Here is a 25,619-nt window from a genome sequence, read left to right as displayed (position 1 = left end):
ATATACATATACACAGTGGGAATAAGTTTTTTTTAACACTTATTTTTGAATTACACACACACACACATATATATATATATATATATATATACATATATATATATATATATATATATATATATATATATATATATATATATATATAGTGGGGATGGAGAGTATTCAGACCCCCTAAATTTATCACTCTTTGTTATATTGCAGCCATTTGCTAAAATCATTTAAGTTAATTTTTTCCTCATTAATGTACACACAGCACCCCATTTTGACAGGAAAACACAGAATTGTTGACATTTTTGCAAATTTTTTAAAAAAGAAAAACTGAAATATTACATGGTCCTAAGTATTCAGACCCTTTGCTCAGTATTTATTAGAAGCACCCTTTTGATCTAATACAGCCATGAGTCTTTTTGGGAAAGATTCAACAAGTTTTTCACACTTGGATTTAGGGATCTTCTGCCATTCCTCCTTGCAGATCCTCTCCAGTTCTGTCAGGTTGGATGGTAAATGTTGGTGGACAGCCATTTTTAGGTCTCTCCAGAGATGCTCAATTGGGGTTAAGTCAGGGCTCTGGCTGGGCCATTCAAGAACAGTCACAGAGTTGTTGTGAGGCCACTCCTTCATTATTTTAGCTGTGTGCTTAGGGTCATTGTCTTGTTGGAAGGTAAACCTTCGGCCCAGTTTGAGGTCCTGAGCACTCTGGAGAAGGTTTTCATCCAGGATATCCCTGTATTTGGCCGCATTCATCTTTCCCTCGATTGCAACCAGTCATCCTGTCCCTGCAGCTAAAAAACACCCTCACAGCATGGTGCTGCCACCACCATGCTTCACTGTTGGGACTGTACTGGACAGGTGATGAGCAGTGCCTGGTTTTCTTCACACATACCGCTTAGAATTAAGACCAAAAAGTTCTATCTTGGTCTCATCGGACCAAGAATCTTATTTATCACCATCTAGGAGTCCTTCAGGTGTTTTTTAGCAAACTCCATGCAGGCTTTCATGTGTCTTGCACTGAGGAGAGGCTTCCGTCTGGCCACTCTGCCATAAAGCCCCGACTGGTGGAGGGCTGCAGTGATGGTTGACTTTCTACAACTTTCTCCCATCTCCCGACTGCATCTCTGGAGCTCAGCCACAGGGATCTTTGGGTTCTTCTTTACCTCTCTCACCAAGGCTCTTCTCCCCCGATAGCTCAGTTTGGCCGGACGGCCAGCTGTAGGAAGGGTTCTGGTCGTCCCAAACGTCTTCCATTTAAGGATTATGGAGGCCACTGTGCTCTTAGGAACCTTAAGTGCAGCAGAATTTTTTTGTAACCTTGGCCATGTCTGTGCCTTGCCACAATTCGGTCTCTGAGCTCTTCAGGCAGTTCCTTTGACCTCATGATTCTCATTTGCTCTGACATGCACTGTGAGCTGTAAGATCTTATATAGACAGGTGTGTGGCTTTCCTAATCAAGTCCAATCAGTATAATCAAACACAACTGGACTCAAATGAAGGTGTAGAACCATCTCAAGGATGATCAGAAGAAATGGACAGCACCTGAGTTAAATATATGAGTGTCACAGCAAAGGGTCTGAATACTTAGAACCAGTTGATATTTCAGTTTTTCTTTTTTAATAAATCTGCAAAAATGTCAACAATTCTGTGTTTTTCTGTCAATATGGGGTGCTGTGTGTACATTAATGAGGAAAAAAATTAACTTAAATGATTTTAGCAAATGGCTGCAATATAACAAAGAGTGAAAAATGTGAGGGGGTCTGAATACTTTGCGTCCCCACTGTATATATATATATATATATATATATATATATATATATATATATATATATATATATATATATATATATATATATATATATATATATATATATATAAATACGGTCGACTTCCTCTGGATCAACTGTGGGTATAGCATTGGGTATATAGGATTGTTTGATATTATTTTTTATTTATTTTTATGGTTGAACTAGATGGACTTGTGTCATTTTTTTAACTTGACTAACTATGTCATCTCGTGGACATTGAGGCTTCCTACACTGGAATCTGATTTGAGTAAATATCACAGAAAATATATAAAACAGAATAAACTGTAGTAGAATCTTTTTGAGTTACAGGTGTACCTATTTGTTTTATTTATTTAATTATTTTTTGTTTTATTGACATATATTTATTATTAGATTATCTGAGGCTCCCTCTGCCCCCCCCCCCCCCCCCCCGGCGTTCAGTACAAGTGGCCCATGTGGACAGACTACTATCATTATTCGCTCTGGTTTTAGTCCTACCACAAAGTGCAACATTTGGAGGTAGGGGACATTTTGGGGGAACTGATGTCTGTCTGAGGGGTGCAGCCTCCTGATCAGTTTTGGGCTGTTTTTTTTATTTTTCATTTTATGTATGTTATGGAGCTTTAATATGAGTATATTATACTTTGTTTATTATTGATTTAGTTTTTTTTTGCCTTATCAGTGAACTCATTATGCTTTCCTTTGAAGAAGCTGAATGCCGTGAAACATGTCGGAAGTACAACCGTGGTGTTGATCAAATGCTACATGTATCTGAATAATGATACCAAATGGTTGTACAAATAGTTTTAAAACAATCATGTTCAAATAAATACTAATGTTTTTTTTTTTAAATCTAATAAATCTTTTTGTACTATGTGATTGAGCACCAATGAGGTCCTGTATCCCCTCTACCTTTGAAAATTGGTAAACTGTCACTGTTTTAACATCACGGCATTGATAGCTCTGAACCTGAATGTGCTCAGAGCAGATTGCTTCAAGGTTCATATTTTGCAGAGTGTTCCCTGATCTCCTACCCAATCCCCAATATGATGCTGGTTTTTATGGTCCTGGGATCCCAGTGGAAGCAAGTGAGTTCAGAAACAACAAGAGGGAGGGGGTGTAGTGAGCTTCGGGTGTGTGTCACATTTGCAGCACTGTTGAAGCAATCTGGGTAATAATATAAATGGGAGACATGAGGTTTCATACAGTGAGGACGGTAGGGCATGCAAACCTCTGGTCTGGATTTTTTTTTTCTAAGATGCTGAAAGACATTCTCATTACCTTCTGCAAGTTGTACAAATATAGCCTATTCTATGGCCATTGTGACACACCTCTGAGGACCCCTCTCATTCAGCTAACACCTTATGAAACCTGCAAAAACCTGTGGGCAACCCACCCTCAATTTTCAGAAGTCCTCTTATGGCCTCTTAAAGTGGGAGTAAACTCCCATCTCTGACTTTTACCTATAGGTACTGTAAATATCTCCTAAACATGCACAGTTTAGGAGGTATTTACTGTACATGCAGGCGGTGACGTCACGGGTGCATGCGCTCTGAAGGAACGGGCATCCAGGCCGTTCCTTCAGAGTCCTGTGCCGTAAGTGGTGGCTCCCACGTGAATGCGCAGGAGTGACGCCTTTGTGGCTCCGGACACTCACACCGCTGGAGTCCAGAAGGTAGACAAGGTAACGATGTCAGCCCTCTCAGTGCAGCGCTGGAGGGCTTCACAGTCAGGTAAGTTTCACATAATTGTATGCAAAAATGTGTGGAAAATAGCGCCTCTACCTCACATTGCTCTGCGCCTAGGACTACTCCTGAGATCAAATGTAGTGAGATAAAGCAGCTACTTAAATGAAAAACATATATACATAAGCAATAAAGTATAAATCAATGGTGCCGAGTCTCTGATTCCTTATTGCAGCAGCGCTATGTGCCAGATGTCAGGACACATATAAGTGAGACCAAATGATTAAAGAAGATTCATAGGAAAGTTCAAAAGGGTTGTAGTCTGTGGATATGAAGAGTTTCTTTCACCAAGAGTAATCACCGCGTGAGGGGGTGTCCCCAGTGAGATTGCACTCACCACAATTCCAGAAAAAACAAGCCTTTATGCTGTTATCTTTGATAGCTTTCCATCTTCTCTATCCAACCACCAGATGTCGCTAACACTCTTGATTAATGTTGTATCACATAAGGGGAGAAAATAACATGCCCATACAGCATAATATTGCTAAAGAAAGTTTATTGACATAAAAAATCACTCCCCCCTTATGAACTGCGTACCAGATAAAATAAACAGTAAAGCGTTTGTAAAGTGCACTGTGCCTGAATCTACGTCTCCCGGGAGGTGTTTCCAGAGTGCTCGCTGTATGCAGCTGATCTCACTCGCTTCCTGGTTCCTTCCGGTGCGTGGAACGCACACGTCACTTCCGGTGGATTATGACCCTGACGCGTTTCGTCACTTCCGGACGTCAACTCTTCATATCCACAGACTACAACCCTTTTGAACTTTCCTATGAATCTTCTTTAATCATTTGGTCTCACTTATATGTGTCCTGACATCTGGCACATAGCGCTGCTGCAATAAGGAATCAAAGTTTCACATAATGTGCGAGTATGCAATGCATAATCGCACATTATATTATTGCCTTGCAGGTTGGAAAAAGAAAAATGCACATAGCGGTTTACTATTGCTTTAAGTACTCCAGTAGTGATGAAGATTCACAATGGATTTTTCATAACTAGCAACATTTTAAAAAGTTCATCAGTTGTGCTTCAACCCTACTCAGCCTGCCACAGTGGAACTGAGTATGAAAGACTGACTGGTACAAAAGTTCATTTCAGTTAAACAACTATTTGAAACATTTAATGGTTAAAAACCTCAGATGCAGCCAACATGTTTTAGAAAAAAAAAGCCCCTCTTCAAAGCTACAACAGTTGACGTCAATAAAATCACAACAGAATGCACTATGGGACCTGTGTTAATCCTTGATGAAGACTAGTGACTCTTTTATTTCACTAATGGGAGCCAGCTGAGTGCAGTGCCTTTGGGAGACACTAGTCTTCATCAAGCCTTAACACAAGGCTTTATTGCTATCAGAGAGATAGCAACCAAGGACCAGAACAGAGTCTACCCATACTACATTTTAATCACAGATCTGCTTCAGTGAGGGAAAAATCCCCTTACTGTAGATCCACTGAAACCAATTTTCAGTTCTATCGATTTATTACTAGATACCTAGTAGAGCTAAAGATAGGTGATTGGAGTGGATCCCAAAATTTGAATCATGTTAAATTTGAATTGAATTTCATAATTTCAATGAACTGTTACAGAATTTCAGTGTTTTTGTGGCAGCTCATTTTCCCAAAGGGTTCTTTTAGAAAAGGAACCAAAGGCTGCTTCTGAGCTTCTGCCTCATATCTGTTTCTGCTGTCCCCTGCACACCCTTAGCTTGACTGCCAGTGCCACCAGTTCCCATCCTTCTATTTTAGTTTCCTTCTAGAGTTCCATGGAAGAAGTGGCTCAGGCTATTTTTTTTTGGTCCTGTCATCTCACCAGACAGGGCTGACATGAACATCCCAAACCATTGTATACAATTTTGCATTATTTGCTGCTCTATAATACATCATTTTTGAAGACTGGTTCCAATTTCCACTGATTTCATTTGTGATTTCTGGTTCAGACATCTTGGAGGTAAGAGAGGAAAGACTATTGCGCTGATATCAGAATAATATTGTGGCCATTGAAACTACAAAATGTATCATGCATGGGAGGGACAGTCAAATAAATGTCAACATGTTTGAAGGGTTAAAAGTCCACTAAAAAGTCACTTAAAATGATGGAAGCTGCTCCTCTATACCAGGTCCCTGGCAAACCTAATACACATATAAAAAAGATAAAAAAAAGAGAGGGTGCCACCCGTCTAAGTGTAAACCATTTATTATAAGGAAAGACAAATAAAATAATGCACTCACTGCATCAGAGATAAAATCTGCATATCTCAAATGAAAGCTATATGTGGAGCAGCTTGTGCAGAGATTGGCAGGAAAGCGGCTGGATGATGCAGAGCTTGGCTTGACACTGCGGGAGCGACGTGCAGAGATCAGCAGGCAAGCAGGTGGTATACACGGATGTTAGCAGAATGTGGCCAGGAAGCTACTGGTCAGAGGGTAGGAAGTGCTATCAGTCTGAAAGTGGAATGCAAGTTCTCCAGAAATGCTTGGTGGCGGCTTCTGAGAGAATGTCGATTTGGCTACACTCAGCTCAGCTTCGGGATGGGTAGCAGTGAAGCCAGAATATCAGGGGGGCATAGCTACACATTTCAGAGCCATTATCCCTGATGAAGTGTTTGCAAATTTTTCGCTTTTCCTTATAATACAGTGGAACCTTGGATTATGAGCATAATCCGTTCCAGGAGAATGCTCATAATCCAAAGCACTCGCATATCAAAGCGAGTTTCCCCATAGAAGCCAATGGAAACTAAAATAATTTGTTCCACATTGACTTCTATGGCATGCAATACCTCCTGTGGCCAGAGGTGGGGGGGCACCAGAGAGCCTTGTAAATACTCGGAAAGGCTCGGGCACAGCTCGGCTGAACTCGGAGAGCCTTGGAAATGCTCGGGAACAGAGTATTTCTGAGTTTTTCTGAGTATTTCCGAACGGCTCCGCTCTGGCTCCGACTCCCCAGCACCTCTGGCCAAATGCGGTACTGCACACCACTGTGGCCTGAATCCTGCTCATTTTGCGAGACAACACTCGCAAACTAAGTCAGGATTTTCAAAAAAGAAATGCTCGTATTGCGAAACGCTCTTTAACCACGTTACTCGCAATCCGAGGTTTCACTGTAAATGGTTTACATGGAGATGGAGACGCCCTTTCTCTTTTTTTATCTTTCATAAGATTTTGGAGGCTCATTTTAAAAAGTTCAGCCAAACCACAACTGATCCCACTCTTCAGAAGTTTGCTCACCTGTAGCAGAGATCTTATCCTATGAAGCCAGCTGATCAGTAAAATGGCAGATAAGGGATCAAACCCCTTTAATATTTTTAATGAATATGTGAGAAGTGTTGGGCAAAACGCTGGTGAAGGGGAAATGGCACCAAAGAAAAAATGTTGCTTTTTTCCATAAATAAACAAAGCACAGGTCCACTTTCAGTGTCCTAGCTTCTTATGTAAGGACTACGATAAAATGCTTTGAAATGCTTTGTTTGGTTTATAGATAATTCATATACTTACGTATTTTAAGCTTTAGGGCATTATTCAGGTAATCATCTTCTGAGATCGGTTCCCCATTAAGCTCCAGTTCCAGCGAGAAATCTCTGACTGCCCAGATAAATATGGGGAAGTATGTGGAAAAGGCTGCCTCCTTGTCCTGAATGTTATCAGTCCTTACCTTGATTAATTCAGTGAGTTCCCCCACATATCTTTCAAATGTTTATAAGGATATATAACAGTTTTTTTTTCCACTTATCTAGTTAGGATTAGAACTAGAGTATTTTAAACATGATCTCTGGGATAGCGAGAAATAAAAAGAACCCTCATCCCCTGCTTAACTAATCTAAAACAAATCTACTTACCTCAATCTAAAGTCACATGACATTTTCTTTCTTATGGACTGTGGTGTAGGATGGCTCTTATGCTTGTGCCCATATTGCTCCCCAGCAAGGTGGACACTTCCTATTCACTCTCTCCTGTGATGAAGATGAGGTGCTGGATATGGATCCCCAATATATCATGAGAAAATGCCTTATAAAGCCAAAAAATGTGTGTCTGGCAGCTCTTCACAAAACATTGTGCTCCTCTCGAAAGGCAGAGGTCACCCGATTTGAGCAGTCCATATTCATGTCAAGCAAAAGAGAGCGCCAAACAAAAGTAAATAGAGTACAAAGTTGTATTTTATTGTTTATGCAAAGGACAGCATAAAAACACCAGACATTCGATGTGTTTGGGGGCCTCAGCATTCCCCTTTTTTAGGGCTCTAAACTTAACAAAATATCAGTTGGATCCAGAGCAAAGCTCCTGGAAAAATTCAACCCAAACCAGGAGGATACATTTTTAAAAAGGCGTCAGAGCAGCTAGTTGATATCTAGTTTATTTTAGAGACTTAATGAAGTTCAAGTGTTGAGCCCCTGAAATACGTTTGACTGTCCTGTTGTCATTTGCAGAATCAAAAAGGTACCACTTTTGACTTTAAAGCGGGGGTCCACCTATCTATCTTTTTTTTTTTTTTTGGAGTTCATTCACAAACTTTTCTTCTCATGATTATCTACTCACATGTTCTGTGTAATAAGTCCGCCTGTGTCCGATTCCGTTGTAAAGAATAACTTATAAAATTCACTGAAGGCGGTTTCCATCTTCATTGTGGGCATTTGAAGCCCACAAGCATGTATTTCCTGGATGCGGTGAATGCTGTGCTCCCAGCATTCACCGAGATGTTGTGATGACGCTGTTGCACAATGCATGCTGGGAAGCCTGAGACTAGCTCCCAGGGGACGCCTACTCCCATGGGAGGAAAACCAGGAAGTGCTAAGAAGATTAGAAAAAATAAGGTAATTACGGCGAATTAAATTTTTTTACACAGCATGTCAGCATCTAGGCAAGGAAGAGAATGCATAGAGATAATGTTCAAAATTTGGGTGGAACCCTGCTTTAAGAACTTTTCTTTGACATCTCCTTTGGATTAAATTCATATGACTAGGTAGACATGTGCATTTCGTTTTGTTCCGAATCAAAATTCGGACGAATTTTCCATTATTCGGAAATTCGGATGCATCCGAATTTCCGAATTACAAAAGTAATGAATTTAACGAATCCGAAAAAAAAACGATCAAATTCGAAAACAAATTCGAATCGAATTGGAAAAAAATAGAAAAAGATTTTCTAAAAAATACAATAAAATAGAATATAAAATAATATATATATAAGTCGTTTCTATTCAAATTTGAATTCATTCTATACGAAATTTGAATTTCGGAACATGGCTTCTGAAGTTCGAATTTCGTATAGAATGAATTTGAATAGATAAGATTAGAATAGAAAATAATAGAAAATAATAGACTAGAAAAACAATAGAACAGAATAAAATATTTTTCTATTTTCTATTCTGTTCTATTGTTTTTCTATGCTATTCTTTTCTATCATTTTCTATTCTATTCTAATATTTTCTATTCAAATTTGATTTTAGTCTATATGAAATTCGAATTTCGGAAGATGTTATATATATATATATATATATATATATATATATATATATATATATATTACATTATATATATATATATATCTATATAGATATATCTATATAGATATAGATATATCTATATATAATATTTTTCTCTATTCTGTTCCATTGTTTTTCTATGCTATTCTTTTCTTTTCCAATCTAAACTTTTCTATACGATCTTGAATTCATTCTATGCGAAATTCGAATTTTGGAAGATGGCTTCTGAAATTCGAATTTCGCATAGAATGAATTTGAATAGAAAAGATTAGAATAAAAATAATAGAAAAGAATAGACTAGAAAAACAATAGAACAGGACAGAATATTATATATATATATATATATATATATATATATATATATATATATATATATATATATATATATATTATATTCTATTCTATTCTGTTCTATTGTTTTTCTAGTCTATTCTTTTCTATACTGTTCTAATGTTTTCTATTCAAATTCATTTTATACGAAATTCGAATTTATATATATATAATTTATATATATAGATATAGATCTATTGTTTTTCTATTCTATTCTAATCTTTTCTATTTGAATTTGAATTCATTCTATATGAAATTCAAATTTTGGAAGATGATATATATATATATGTGTGTGTTTTCTATGCTGGTCTTTTGTTTTTCTATGCTATTATTCTCTATTATTTTCTATTTTATTCTAATCTTCTCTATTTGAATGCAAAAGAATAGCATAGAAAAACAATAGAACAGAATAGAAAAAAATTAAATATATTATATTCTAATCTTTTCTATTTGAATTTGAATTCATTCTGTACCAAATTCCAATTTCGGAAGATGGTTTTATTTATATATATATATATATAATATTTTTTTTCTATTCTGTTCTATTGTTTTTTTCTATTCTAGTCTTTTCTATTAGAGTTCTATTTCATTCTATTCCATATATAACGATATTCTGAAATTCGAATTTCGTATAAAATTATTCGAATAGAATAGAAAAGATTAGAATAGAGTAGAAAAGAATAGACTAGAAAAACAATAAAACAGAATAGAATAAAATATAATATATATATTATATTTTATTCTGTTCTATTATTTTTCTAGTCTATGCTTTTCTATTATTTTCTAATCTAATCTTTTCTATTCAAATTCGAATTCATTCTATACAAAATTCGAATTTCAGAAGCCATCTTCCAAAATTCTAATTTTGTAAAGAATGAATTTAAATTTGAGTAGAAAAGTTTAGAATAGAATAGAAAAGAAAAGAATAGCATAGAAAAACAATAGAACAGAATATGATAAAAAAAAGATATATATGTAATATGGGGGGCGCATGCGCGGAGCTCGCAAAATGGCCGCGATTGCCTAGAGCTCACGAAACGACGGCGCCCATCACGCCTTCCTCAGCGCACTGACGGACCTCAAAACAAGGAGAGACACAATATGAGGCCCCAGCTACACCCCCATATGACAGGGGCACCGGTCAAAGTAACCTGTGGCCACAATTGGCAGAAGCAGACACGGCCGGGACGTCCAAGATGGCCGCCGCAGCACAGGCAAAGCCACAGACACAGGACCACAGCTTCTCCAGTCATACGGACTACAGATCAGAGCAACCCCACTTCCCCCTGCACTTCACTCCAGGAAGGCAACCGGGATGCCCACCTATCCTCACCCCCTCGCCAGCTTCCACTGAATCCCCCATAGACCGCCCTCTGAAGGAATATTCTCTGTCTCCCAGGGAATCTCACACAGGGCACACAGGCCTCTCTCCTCAAGATTTCCAGGCCAGAGACCAGGCCCTGCAAATGGATGCCCTCTTCCACAGATTCTCTGATCTCCTGGACAAGGGGCTAGCACAAACGGCAGCTAGAATCACAGGGGATCTCAAGGCGGATTTTATCAATCTAGGAGCCCGGATCGATACGATCGAACACAAAGTTGAAGAAACTATAACTATCACTAACCAAAACTCCCAGCACATCTGTACAGTGCAAGACCAACTCGACATAGCAATGGCACGTATTGACGAACTCGAGAATAGGTCAAGACGATACAATATCAGAATCCGTGGCTTACCTGAAACGATTCAAAATATACCTGAAGCAGTACAAGACCTAATTAAACAGCTGATCCCCACCATCCCAGCTCACCGACTAGAGCTGGACAGGGCCCACAGAGCCTTGGGGCCCCCCAGAAAAGATGGTACTCCAAGAGACGTTATTGCCAAACCCCATCACTACACAGTGAAGGAGGAAGTGATGACACAGGCCAGGACCGCTCACACAGTAATGTGCATGGGTCACCAAGTGCAGATTTTTGTGGATCTCTCGCCCTACACGATCCAGAGAAAGAGATCATTGAAACCCCTACTTCTTGCTCTCACCCAAAGAGACATAAAGTACAGGTGGTCCTTCCCGTTCGCGGTTAAGTTTTCCGTCAAGGGGAAACAATTTGCTTTCTCATCCCTCCCAGAAGGAGAAAAGCTCCTTTTACACCTGAAAATCATCTCCCAGGAAGCTGAAATGGACACAACCAATACCGGAGTCATCTCCAACAAAAGACAGACCCTCACCAGCCCCCAATCTCCTCTGTGGTCTACAGGAAAAGCTAAGAAGGCCAAAGACAACAACCCATCTTGAAGACGGGGCCGACTTGGATATCACTTTATACATCCCGGGTGTGAAGCAGGGACCAGAGGACTAATTCCCCCGATTGTGGGGGTCCCTCGTGCCTCAATCCTAGGGCACGCTGGTCACCCGGGCACCGGTTACTGAGGCTTCAGTACACTTATTTTTCAGTTTTTTTTATTGTTTTTCTTCCCACTGACCTCGTTTATCGCAGCGAACATTGTCCACAAAGCAGCTACACCTCACAAGGTTGGAAGTTTTACCCCCCCATGGCTCCAGAAAGTACTTTGTTCACTCAATAAGGGATAACCTAAATAGCTCCCTCAATGGACGCTCTGCTGTACAAGAAAGGGGACTAGGGAGTTAGGGGGAGGGAAACATGCAAGCAGGGGAGGTGAGGAGTGTATAACCAGTTAAGCTGCAAGATTCTAGGATAAGCTTACGTGAGGATTTTACTATGCTTTTCTGTTCTTCCCTCCCTCCCTCCCGGTTACAACATTGCATCTAACTGCATTTTGTTTTTCAGATAACATTCACACCCTCGAGGAAGTACCGACCCATAACCCATCAATGGGGTACAAGGTTCATCACGCCTCCACCCAAGTGTCAACACACCTCAGGGTAAGTGGGGGCTGTTTACGTTGCATCTCTCTCCTTCTGCTCCATGGCTGATGGCCCCATAGCTCAATTACAAATAGCATCTCACAATGTCCAGGGACTCAACTCCCCCATTAAAAGGAGAAAGGTCCTTGACTATTATAAACACCTCAAGCTAGACATTATTATGCTGCAAGAAACGCATTTTCCGTCCAGGTATAGCCCTAAGTTTCTTCACCCACACTTCCCACAGTTCTTCCTAGCGAGCGCAAACAACAAAACCAAGGGAGTCGCAATTTTAATCTCCAAAAATCATAAGTTTGTGAAAATTTTTGAGCATGCTGACCCAGAGGGAAGGTTCCTCTTGGTTAAGGGCATGGTGGGAGACCATCTGTATTCCTTGGTCTCCTATTATGCACCGAATAGAGGACAAGCTACATTCTTTGACTCACTCTTGCACTCACTAGCTCGAAATTGGAGGGGATGATCATACTTGGCGGTGATTTGAACGCAGCGTTCGATCAGGGGTTAGATAAGTCTAAACCCCCACGGTCTCAACTCACACGACCCACCAAAGAAAGTCTCAGAATTGCAAAGGCGATACACACACATGGCCTATCTGACATCTGGAGGGAACTTAATCCCAACAAACGGGACTACACTCACTATTCATCCCCTCACAACACTTACGCACGGATCGACCACATCCTCACTCCATCCTCACTACTCCCATCAATACACAAAGCCCAAATTAGGGAATCGGCCCTATCGGATCACTCCATTGTCACCATAACACTGAAAACAGGAGCCCTGGGTAGATCTAGGTGTCACGTACCTGGTAGGTTGTGAGCCTGAAGTGCAGGAAAAGACCTCCCTTACAGCTCCCACTCCCGTTCCCCTGGAATGGAGACAGAGGGCCAGGAGTGAAGAGTGGTATGGGTGCCTGGCAGGATCAACAGTTGCTGAAAGTCCAGTAGTGGTGGCACCCTCTGAGGAGTAGACTGAGGACGGAGACTGGAATGCAGGACTGGAACCAGGAACAACAGCAGGTGATAGCAGACTGGGAGCTGGACTGGAACACAGCAGAAGATAGCCTGGAACGCTGGACTGGAACACAGCAGAAGATAGCCTGGAACGCTGGACTGGAACCAGGAACAACAGCAGGTAGTAGACTGGAATGCCGGACTGGAACACAGCAGAAGGTAGCCTGGAACGCTGGACTGGAACCAGGAACAACAGCAGGTAGTAGACTGGAACGCTGGACTGGAACACAGCAGAAGATAGCCTGGAACGCTGGACTGGAACCAGGAACAACAGCAGGTAGTAGACTGGAACGCTGGACTGGAACACAGCAGAAGATAGCCTGGAACGCTGGACTGGAACCAGGAACAACAGCAGGTAGTAGACTGGAACGCTGGACTGGAACACAGCAGAAGATAGCCTGGAACGCTGGGCTGGAACACAGCAGAAGGTACCAGGGGTAATACAGAGGGATGGTCAGGCAAGCCAAGAGAGTCTGGTGCAGGCAGATAGCAGGATCGTCAAACAGGAAGCCGGGTCAGATAACAGGAAACACAGATCAGATCAGGTAACACTCACAGAACGCTGTAGAGCAGACAGCAGGGATGGAGTGTGACAGGCAGGTTTAAATAGCCCGCCGGACACTAGCGGGAGTGCGCGCGCGCATGCCTGTGCGTGACCGCACCCGTGAACGCGCGCGCATGCGCAATGGGACCCGTGGCCGGGTTCCCGTGCGCCTGGGACGCCGGTTACTGGCAGGATCTTCGTGACATTGCCCCCCCCCAAGGGGCAGCCTCCGGATGCCCCTTTGAAAAAATCTCTCTGGATGAGCTGTTTTAAAGGCTTGTAACAGGTCTTCAGCATGAATATTATCCTCTGGTTCCCAAGAATTCTCCTCTGGGCCAAACCCCTTCCATTTTATTAAGAATTGGTTTTGATTACCTCTTTTCCTGTGGTCCATGATAGCCTCCACCTCGAATTCCTCTTCCCCATCTACCAGGATTGGATCAGGAGGATCCGTACTTCGACCTGGAAATGGGTTAGTAATAGATGGTTTAAGCAGGGACACGTGAAAAACTGGATGTACTTTTAGTGAATCCGGAAGTTCAAGTTCATATGCAACTTCATTAATTCTCCGTTTAACAGGGAATGGTCCAAGAAATTTGGGACCCAACTTCTTGGAAGGGCAGGCCAACCTAAGGTTTATGGTGGACAACCATACCTGATCCCCAGGTGCAAGTAAGAGCTCACCTCGCCTCTTTTTATCGAAGGTCGCTTTGTTGTACTCCTGGGTTCTGGTCATGGTGTCCTGTAAAACTTGGTTGTTAGAGGTAAAGAAATCCAATTTCTCCTGGACTGCGGGTACCGTGCATTCTGGAAGAGAATTTGGTAAAAATGAGGGATGGAAACCATAATTCGCAAAAAACGGAGTTTGCTTGATAGCAGAGTGAATAGAATTGTTATAAGCGAATTCAGCCAATGGTAAAACAGCAATCCAATTATCTTGGGCAAAAGAAGAAAAACAGCGCAAATATTGTTCAAGAGTCTGGTTTGTCCTTTCTGTTTGCCCATTAGTCTGGGGGTGATAAGCCGATGAAAACGAGAGTTCAATGTCCAAGGTCTTACACAAAGCCCTCCAGAATCGAGAGGTAAATTGTACCCCTCGATCTGAAACGATGTTAATTGGTACCCCATGAAGCCTGACAACCTCTTTAATGAATGCTTGTGCTGTTTCTGTAGCTGAAGGGGTACCCTTCATTGGGACAAAGTGCGCCATCTTCGACAACCGGTCCACTATGACAAAGATTGAAGTGAAGCCCCCGGCCGGGGGTAGTTCTACAATAAAATCTATTGAGAGCATTTTCCAGGGTCTATCTGGGACAGGCAAGGGTTTTAGTAGACCCCATGCCCTTGTTTTGTGCCCTTTGTTCCTAAGGCAGGTGGTACAGGACTCTACAAACTCCTTACAATCTTTGCGCAGCTGAGGCCACCAGAAGGTGCGCTGAACCAAATCAGTGGTCTTAGCCACACCAAAATGCCCAGCCAGCGCATGATCGTGACAGAGCTCTAGTACTGGAACTCGTAGTGTTTCAGGTATAAAGATCCTATTCTCATGCCACAATAACCCATCCTTAACCTGGAGTTCTGTCTTAATGGAAGATTCTATATCTGCGGAGGCCTGTTTAATCTGGGAAAGCAGGTTTCCCTGAAGTAGAAGAAAGTTCCCTGGAGACAAAATGGTGTCTGGAGGGGAAATCTCTTGAGGTTTATGGAACATCCTAGACAGGGCGTCTGGTTTGGTATTCTTGGAGCCGGGACGGTAAGTGACATGGAAGGAGAACCTGGAGAAAAAGAGAGCCCACCTGGCCTGACGTGGTTTCAACCTCCTTGCAGACCTCAAATACTCCAGGTTCTTATGATCTGTAAAGATTAGAACTGGATGAGCGGCACCCTCCAACAGATAGCGCCACTCCTCCAATGCTGACTTGATTGCCAACAACTCTCTGTCACCTACATCATAATTTCTCTCTGCCGTGGATAATTTACGAGAAAAGAAAGCCACAGGATGCAGCAGGGCCTTGGTTCCCTGTCTTTGGGATAATACTGCTCCTACAGCAATTTCAGATGCATCCACTTCTAGAATAAATGGCAGAGAGGAATCTGGGTGCTTCAGTACAGAGGCGGAGGTAAAAAGGCCCTTGAGAGTCTCAAAGCCTTTTGAGCCTCGGCCGACCAATGGAAGCGTGTACCCTGTTTGGTAAGCTGTGTGATGGGTGCAATGATAGCTGAGAACCCCTTAATAAATTTGCGGTAAAAATTAGCGAATCCAACGAATCGCTGGATTCCTTTCTTATCAGTCGGGACTGGCCAATCTAGAACAGCCGTGACCTTCTGGGGGTCCATTTTAATGCCCTTACTGGAGATGACCAACCCTAAAAATGGAATACTTTCCTGTTCGAATTCACATTTTTCAGCCTTTGCATACAGACCGTGTTGTCGAAGTCGGCCCAATACACTCCTGACGTGCCTGCGATGGGATTCAAGGGAACAAGAGAAAATCAATATGTCATCTAAATAGACAATGACAAACAGGTCTAAAAAGTCACGTAACACATCATTAATAAAGTATTGAAATGTGGCAGGGGCATTACACAGGCCGAAAGGCATCACGAGGTATTCAAAATGCCCATAACGGGTACGAAAAGCGGTCTTCCATTCGTCACCATCCCTGATACGAACTAAATTGTAGGCCCCACGGAGGTCAAGTTTGGTGAATATGGTAGCCGTCCCCAGTCTCTGAAACAACTCTGGTACTAAGGGGAGAGGGTACCGATTCTTCACAGTAATCTTGTTTAGTTCACGGTAATCCACGCACGGCCTGAGAGTTTTATCTTTTTTCTGCACGAAGAAGATGCCTGCACCTGCGGGGGACGTGGATGGACGAATGAAGCCTCTTTTGAGGTTTTCATCAATGTATTCCTTCAATGCCCCTTGCTCCACTTCAGTCAGGGGGAATATTCTTCCAAAAGGAATTTCAGCACCAGGAAGCAACTCAATGGGACAGTCATAGGCCCGGTGAGGGGGTAACACCTCTGCCCTCTGTTTACTAAATACGTCCAGGAAATCATGATAGGCAGAAGGAATGGATTGAAGCAGACTAGGATCTGTATCTAGGCATAACAGAGTAGAGTTCTCCTGGATGTTCTGGGTTCTGCAAAACTGTTGGCAGTAAGTAGAGGAAAAGGTCACCTCACCCGTGATCCAATTTATGTCCGGATTGTGGGCCTGTAACCATGGCATGCCAAGTATTATGGGGAACAGAGGTGAAGCGATAATGTCCAGGCGCAGCTGTTCCTGATGCATGTTGGAAATGAGAACAGGTATTGGCATAGTCTCCTGGGTGACAGGTCCAGACTTGATAGCGGTTCCATCAGCTAGATGGATAGAAAGTCCATGAGCTTTAGGTGACAAGGGTATTTGGTGTTGGATGGCAAAATGAGAATCCATGAAACAGCTGCAAGCTCCTGAATCAATAATGGCGGTGACTTGTAGAACCTTCCCTGGAAGCTGTAGCAGAAGAGGCAGAGCAAGGTGAGTGGTATTTTTAACCAGGGATGTTACATAGTCAGTAGATAGGGATAAACACTTACGGATCTTGAGAGGACAGTTCCTGACGTAGTGCCTGGGTTCCCCACAATACAGGCACAAGTTATTTGCACGACGACGTTGTCGTTCCTCTGGGGTGAGCGAAGGTCGCAAGACACCCAGTTGCATTGGCTCAGGTAAGTTAAGCGTGGAGGTAGGTGGTGTTGATGATGGGTGATGTGGAACCTTAGGGGTAACCCAAGTTGGACGAGAAGACCCCATAGCTCTCTCCGACCTGCGTTCTCGTAGGCGTCGATCGATCTGGATAGCTAGATCGATTAAAGCATTTAAAGTCTGTGGTGTACCCACCCTGGCCAGTTCATCCTTCAGAGGATCAGAAAGTCCCAACCGAAATTGATAACGGAGAGCCGCATCGTTCCAGTTAGTATCCGCACTCCACTTCCTGAATTCAGCCACATAATCCTCTGCTGCTCTGCGACCTTGTTGCAGGGTGCGTAGAGCCGCTTCTGCAGTTACAGATAGCTGGGGGTCATCATATAGCTGACCTAGTGCGGCAAAGAAAGTGGAGAGGTTGGTCAGAGATATGTCTTTTTGCTCTAGGAGGCGATGGGCCCAGGTTTGGGGGTCACCAGAGAGCAGAGAAATCACATAGCCCACCTTTGTAGCCTCCAGGGAAAAGGTACGTGGCTGAAGAGCAAAAAATAGTTCGCAAGAATTGCGGAAGGCTCTGAACTTATGGCGATTTCCAAAGAAACGTTCAGGTGTGGGAACCTTAGGTTCCGGAGGGAGCATTACCACCGTTGAGGAAGGCCCAACTGAAGGAGCGGGAGCAGAGGAAGCTCCCTGGGCCCCAATGGAATTAGACAGGGTTAACACTCGTTCCTCCAGTCTGGTGTATCCTTGCTGCAGACTTTTGACTGCTTCAGTCAATCCTGCCAGGTGTGCACAGAGTTCCTCCATGGGAGATGTTCCCTGCTCAGGCTCAGACATGGCTGTCTGCTACTGTCACGTACCTGGTAGGTTGTGAGCCTGAAGTGCAGGAAAAGACCTCCCTTACAGCTCCCACTCCCGTTCCCCTGGAATGGAGACAGAGGGCCAGGAGTGAAGAGTGGTATGGGTGCCTGGCAGGATCAACAGTTGCTGAAAGTCCAGTAGTGGTGGCACCCTCTGAGGAGTAGACTGAGGACGGAGACTGGAATGCAGGACTGGAACCAGGAACAACAGCAGGTGATAGCAGACTGGGAGCTGGACTGGAACACAGCAGAAGATAGCCTGGAACGCTGGACTGGAACACAGCAGAAGATAGCCTGGAACGCTGGACTGGAACCAGGAACAACAGCAGGTAGTAGACTGGAATGCCGGACTGGAACACAGCAGAAGGTAGCCTGGAACGCTGGACTGGAACCAGGAACAACAGCAGGTAGTAGACTGGAACGCTGGACTGGAACACAGCAGAAGATAGCCTGGAACGCTGGACTGGAACCAGGAACAACAGCAGGTAGTAGACTGGAACGCTGGACTGGAACACAGCAGAAGATAGCCTGGAACGCTGGACTGGAACCAGGAACAACAGCAGGTAGTAGACTGGAACGCTGGACTGGAACACAGCAGAAGATAGCCTGGAACGCTGGGCTGGAACACAGCAGAAGGTACCAGGGGTAATACAGAGGGATGGTCAGGCAAGCCAAGAGAGTCTGGTGCAGGCAGATAGCAGGATCGTCAAACAGGAAGCCGGGTCAGATAACAGGAAACACAGATCAGATCAGGTAACACTCACAGAACGCTGTAGAGCAGACAGCAGGGATGGAGTGTGACAGGCAGGTTTAAATAGCCCGCCGGACACTAGCGGGAGTGCGCGCGCGCGTGCCTGTGCGTGACCGCACCCGTGAACGCGCGCGCATGCGCAATGGGACCCGTGGCCGGGTTCCCGTGCGCCTGGGACGCCGGTTACTGGCAGGATCTTCGTGACACTAGGGGACATTGGAGACTCAATGAGTCGCTACTATCTGACCCCATCAGAGTCACGGAACTTGAAACAGCACTGCAGGAGTACTTTACACTCAATAAAACAGAAAACACATCCCCGGAAATGCTCTGGGTGGCGCACAAGGCTTTCATCAGGGGTAAACTCATTCAGATCTCCACGCAGATAAAACGAGAACAAAGAGCCGACATACTCCGGTTAGACGCAGAATATAATAAACTCAAGGCTTCACACAAAAAAGACCCATCCAAGACCCCCTCCTCGCTTATCGACAAAGCCAGATTAGATCTTAACCTAGCACTCACAGCCAAAGCTGAAAAGGTCATTCGCTGGAACAAGCATAAATTCTACACACAGGCTCACAAAATAGGTCCCCTACTAGCCACAAGACTTTCGCCCCCTATCAAAACTCATGCTCTACCCAAGATTAGGATCAACCCCCCACGACTAATCCGTCCAAGATACTAGAAGCTTTCCAAGAGTTTTACTCTACCTTATATCAACGACCTACTACATCCACCGCTGACTTAATCCCTAGCTTCCTGAAGGACCTTCCTATCCCTTCCCTAAAAGACACCCATAAACAAAGGATGGAATCACCCATAACGGAAGAGGAAGTATTGGGGGTCATCAAGGACCTTAGGAAGGGGTCCGCCCCGGGTCCTGATGGTCTCTCCATACCCTATTATAAATCCTTTGGGCACATTCTAGCACCTCACCTGACCTCCTTCTTTAACTCCAAGACCAGTGGAGATCCCCTAGACACTCACCTTAACACAGCCTTGATCACGGTCATACCCAAGCCTGACAAGAACCTCGAGGACGTTAGCAACTACAGGCCGATCTCCCTCATAAATAACGACCTAAAAGTACTAACAAAAATAATGGCTAACAGATTATCTTCTTTAATTAGTCAGTACATACATAAGGATCAGGTAGGATTCATACCCGGAAGACAGGGCCCTGACAAAATAAGGCGGGCAATAGATATTACATCGATCTTACAAACTAACTGGGAAGGGGGACAACCCAAGCAGGATTCCTTTTGTCCTTGGACCTGCAGAAGGCCTTTGACACGGTCTCCTGGCCCTACATATTCTCACTATTAGAGAGGTGGGGCTTTGGTGATCGCTTCCTTGGCCTTCTGCATGCCCTTTACTCTCGACCGAGAGCCCAGATACATTTACAGGGTCACTATTCCAAACCTGTAGACATTATGAGAGGCACCAGGCAAGGGTGCCCGTTGTCTCCTCTCATATTTGCTATAGTGATAGAAACACTGGCGATCGCGGTGCGACATAACACGGACATCAAAGGGGTGATCTGCGGGGACCAAACGCACAAATGCGGCCTTTTCGCCGACGACATCCTCCTCTTTCTGACCTCCCCACTCACTACACTACCCAATCTCTGCTTAATGTTAGAGAAATTTGCCAAAATCTCAGGACTTGAAGTTAACTTCTCTAAATCCCAAGCTCTTAACGTTTCTTTACCTCCTCAAACAATCTCTTCTATCAAACAATCCTTCAAATTTAAATGGAGCGATACATCCATCTGCTATCTAGGTATCACATTGACGGCCAAAACGGAAACTCTTTACACACACAATTACCCCCCTCTCTTTAAAAAACTCGAGGCAGACCTTGTTCAATGGTCAAAACGTGAGCTATCATGGCTAGGCCGGATCAATTCTATTAAAATGACCCTCCTACCCAGACTTCTCTACTTTTTTCGCTCCCTTCCTATACCAATCAAGAAAGTCCACTTACGATCTCTACAGAGTAACATAATCAAATATATTTGGGGAAAAAAAGGATATTGCATCCCCCAGAACACTTTATTCATCCACAGACGCAAAGGAGGGCTAGGTCTCCCAAATTTGCATAAATATTACTTAGCAGCCAGACTCGCACAATTGTCCACGATTTATTCCAGATATGAAAAACCTGACTGGGTCAATATAGAAAGATAGGCCATCCCCAACCATACGCTAGACCACATACTTTGGTGCCCGTCCAAATCCAGACCACCCATCCTCTCGCCGACTCTATCCCACTCCTGCGCCTTATGGGATTCCCTCTGACTAGTCCCGACTCTAGTCTCCAAGGGACGCCCGCTAGCACATCTCTTTCACAACCCCGATTTTCCACCTGGACTAGACATCTCTGCTTTTAAATGGTGGCTTAACAAAGGGCTATACCGGATAGGACATTTCTTCACCCCCACTGGACCAATCGATCTCAAATTTTGCATCAAACACCTGGATCTCCCGGTATCAGAACACTTCCGTTTCTACCAAATCACCAATTTTCTACACACCATCTGGAAGGAAAAACCCCTTCCCCCCAAATTTACAGCATACGAGCTGTGGTGCGGACAAGCCATGGAGCAGAGGGGGCAAATCTCGGTGATATATTCAGCCCTTACTTGTCCTGTGGACAAAACCCCATACATGAAGGCCTGGGAGGCTGACTTCCAATACAGCAGAGATCTGGAGACTTGGCAGGCAGCACTATCCAGATCCTTCAAAGGGATCCAAAATATCTCCCTCATGGAGGCAAGCGTCAAACTGCTAACCAGATGGTACTTAACCCCAACCAGGCTAGCAGCCATATACCCCTCAACAAGCCCTCTGTGCTTCAGAGGATGCCAACACCTAGGCACAATGGCCCACATTTGGTGGGAATGCCCCAAAATCCACACTTTCTGGAGAAAAGTTTTCTCCATGATCTTCAAGGTGACGGCTTGCCAGGTCCCCAGGTCCCCAGAGGTAGCACTTCTAAACACATGCATCCCAGGCATAACCAAGGCATCTCAAACGCTGATTTACTTTATACTGCTGGGTACAAAAATCACAATTGCTAAAGCCTGGAAACAACCAAAACCTGCAATACACACAGTCAAAAGAAAGATCTCATGGATCATGACCCAAGAAAAACTTACCAGCATCCTGATGGACACCTCCTCGAAATTCCAAAAAATATGGGAGCCTTGGGCCCAATATATGGGTACTTCCCTCATACCGGGTGTTCAGGTACAACACCATTCCTAAAACAATCTTCAGTCACTTCTATCCAATAACTATGCAAGAGGCACTCAAATGCAATAATTACATCTCCTCATTTAACATGGGGACCCCCTTCCCCACCTCCCCCCTCCTTACTCTCTCTTTTCTTTCTTCTTTCTATCATCTCTGTCGGTTTACTCCTGTCAGAGGGCTAAATGTTGATGAATTTACTAGATGCTACCGTTAGGTAGTCCCCTTCGCTCAGGGGGACACACAACCGTCCTATCTTACCGGTTTACTCGGCCCATATGGGCAGTATAGTAAGGGAGATTTCCCTCGCCCGGCACAGTTAGTTCCCATTAGGGGTGCCGGGGGCAGGGAAGGGATCCCAAAAGTTTTAGGGGTAGAGCCTGGACCTTGTTATGTTTGTATTTGGGTCCTGATAACCGTTTATGGGCCTCCCCACAAGTTTCCAAGGTCGAGCAGACTGTTGCAGTTTACTTCTGTCTGTAACTATTAAGTGTATCGCCCTAGGAGGCATTCCCTCCTGAGCGTATAAATATGTTATTGCATAATCTGTAATTGTCAATTAAAATAAAAACATATTGAAAGTAAATATATATATATATATATATATATATATATATATATATATATATATATATATATATATATATATATAATATTTTATTCTATTTTTCTATTTTTATTTTATTCTATTCTGTTCTATTGTTTTTCTAGTCTATACTTTTCTATTATTTTCTATTCTAATCTTTTCTATTCAAATTCAAATTCATTCTATACGAAATTCGAATTTCAGAAGCCATCTTCCGAAATTCGAATTTCGTATAGAATGAATTCAAATTTGAGTAGAAAAGTTTAGAATAGAATAGAAAAGGATAGCATAGAAAAACAATGGAAAAAAATATAATATATATATACTATATTTTGTTCTATTCTGTTCTATTGTTTTTCTAGTCTATTCTTTTCTATTCTAATCTTTTCTATTCAAAACAGAAAAAAATATTATATATATTCTATTCTGTTCTATTGTTTTTTCTATGCTATTCTGATCTGTTTATGCTATTATTTTCTATTCTATTCTAATCTTTTCTATTCAAATTTGATTTCAGTCTACATGAAATTCAAATTTTGGATGAGAATAAATATATATATTATATTTTTTTCTATTTTTTTTCTATTCTGTTCCATTGTTTTTCTATGCTATTCTTTTCTATTCTATTCCAAACTTTTCTGCTCAAATTTGAATTCATTCTATATGAAATTCGAATTTCGGAAGATGGCTTCTGAAATTCGAATTTCGTATATAATGAATTTGAATAGAAAAGATTAGAATAGAAAATAATAGAAAAGAATACACTACAAAAACAATAGAACAGAATAAAATAAAATATAATATATATATTATATTATATTATATTCTTTTCTATTGTCTTCTATGCTATTCTGTCCTATTATTTTCTATTATATTCCAATCTTTTCTATTCAAATTTGATTCCAGTCTACATGAAATTCGAATTTCGGAAGATGTTTTATATACTTATATATATATATTATAATTTTTCTATTCTGTTCCATTGTTTTTCTATTATTTTCTATTCTAATCTTTTCTATTTGAATTCAAATTCATACTATATGAAATTTGAATTCTGGAAGATGTATATATAATATCTTTTCTATGCTAGTCTATTGTTTTTCTATGCTATTTTTTTTTTTTTTTTTTACTATTTTATTCTAATCTTTTCCATTTGAATGCAAATTCAATCTATTCAAAATTCGAATTTCGGAAAATGGTTATAAAGAAATATAATGAAATCAAATTCTAATAGAAAAGACTAGAATAGAAAAAACAATAGAACAGAATTGAAAAAAAAAATATATATATATATATATATATATATATATATATATATATATAAATCCATCTTCCGAAATTGGAATTTGGCACAGAATTTATTAGAATAGAAAAGATTAGAATAGAATATATTATATTTTTTTTCTATTTTGTTCTATTGTTTTTCTATGCTATTCTTTTCTATTATTTTCTATTCTACTCGAATCCACTTTCATTCTATACGAATTTCGAATTCGCAAAATGGTTATATATAGTTTACTTTTCAAATTCGGTCAAATTTTTTTGAATGCGGTAGAATTTTTTCGAATTTGATAGTTTTTTTTCGAATGTGGTAAAATTTTTTCAAATTTGATAGTTTTTTTCGAATGTGGTAGAATTTTTTCGAATTTGATAGTTTTTTTTCGAATGTGGTTGAATTTTTTCGAATATGGGCAAATTTTTAGAATTTGAATACCAAACTAAATGAATCCCGAAAATGAATGCAGTGAATGCAACAAATTTAACTAAACAAATTTAGTTAAATAACAAATCGAAACAAAACTAAACAAATTTTTTCATCCTGCACATGTCTAGTACTAGGATGTCCATTGGAAGGGTCCACACGGGGCCCTGAAGACTTCAAGCAGCAGAGTTGGCACTTCCAGTGGCATGACATTATGACGAGGAGACCAGTCGACGGACCAGGACTCCACTGGTGGATCATCCTCATACTCCACACTTTAGATGAGGTGCTGTGAGGGATCACATGGTGGGAACCTGTGGAAAATGCTTAAATGGGTATGGTTGTCAAAGGGATTGTGGGGAAATGTTTTACCCAGAGTGAGTTTTAAGTCAAATTCTGTCTTGTAACTTTTTATAAAAGGATACTTTAATTTGTCTAGATCATCCTGGCAGATGGTGCTCACTCCGTTATAGATCAAGGCGCTGCTTAGCAGGACTGCAAGGGTGAAGATCTTGCTGTCATTACTTGTATCCCCCTAAAACAAAAGAACAAAAAATATAAAAACACAAATGTACGGTAGACCTTGCACACAACTACAAACTCATCTTTATTTGCACCTATTTTGAAAATAGCTAAAATAAAACCCAATTTTTCTTACCTTAAAAAGAAGTATCACCACAACTTCAAAACTGTTGTTAAATCTCTCTCTGCATATAGCAATTGGTCCTGTTCTAATCAGTGGGCGTATTGTGCAGTAAAAGCACATCTCTTTTTCTGCCTATGCTGGTTATTAACTCCACCCCAGGCTGAAGCCCAATTTATGCAAGGCACTGTAGCCACCACCCCCTCTTCTCTGTGTACTAGCTGGAGGCTTGTGTTATGATCCAAGCTGACAGCCCTTCCTTCTTCTGTGTGAATAATGGTGTCCATTTCCAGCACATGTCTACTGCCAGAGACAGGTGTTGTCAC

General features: G+C 42.0%; 2 protein-coding genes across 5 annotated transcripts in view; one reads left to right on the top strand and one right to left on the bottom strand.

Annotated features, from left to right (window-relative positions):
* LOC141148310 (guanylate-binding protein 1-like) overlaps positions 1-25,619 on the top strand; it is a 1,084,899-nt gene that overhangs the window by 721,603 nt on the left and 337,677 nt on the right. The window lies entirely within an intron of this gene.
* LOC141148309 (guanylate-binding protein 6-like) overlaps positions 1-25,619 on the bottom strand; it is a 291,205-nt gene that overhangs the window by 51,393 nt on the left and 214,193 nt on the right. For all 4 annotated transcript variants that reach the window (XM_073635616.1, XM_073635620.1, XM_073635613.1 and 1 more), the window contains 2 exons: positions 25,076-25,185; positions 7,016-7,203 (listed from right to left, as the gene is read on the bottom strand). In XM_073635616.1, the coding sequence (XP_073491717.1) occupies positions 7,016-7,203; positions 25,076-25,185 (298 nt within the window). The remainder of the gene's footprint in view (positions 1-7,015; positions 7,204-25,075; positions 25,186-25,619) is intronic.

This window comes from Aquarana catesbeiana, linkage group LG06 (genome assembly GCF_042186555.1).
Source record: "Aquarana catesbeiana isolate 2022-GZ linkage group LG06, ASM4218655v1, whole genome shotgun sequence".
Lineage (NCBI taxonomy): Eukaryota > Metazoa > Chordata > Amphibia > Anura > Ranidae > Aquarana > Aquarana catesbeiana.
This window is presented reverse-complemented; position numbering and strand designations above follow the sequence as displayed.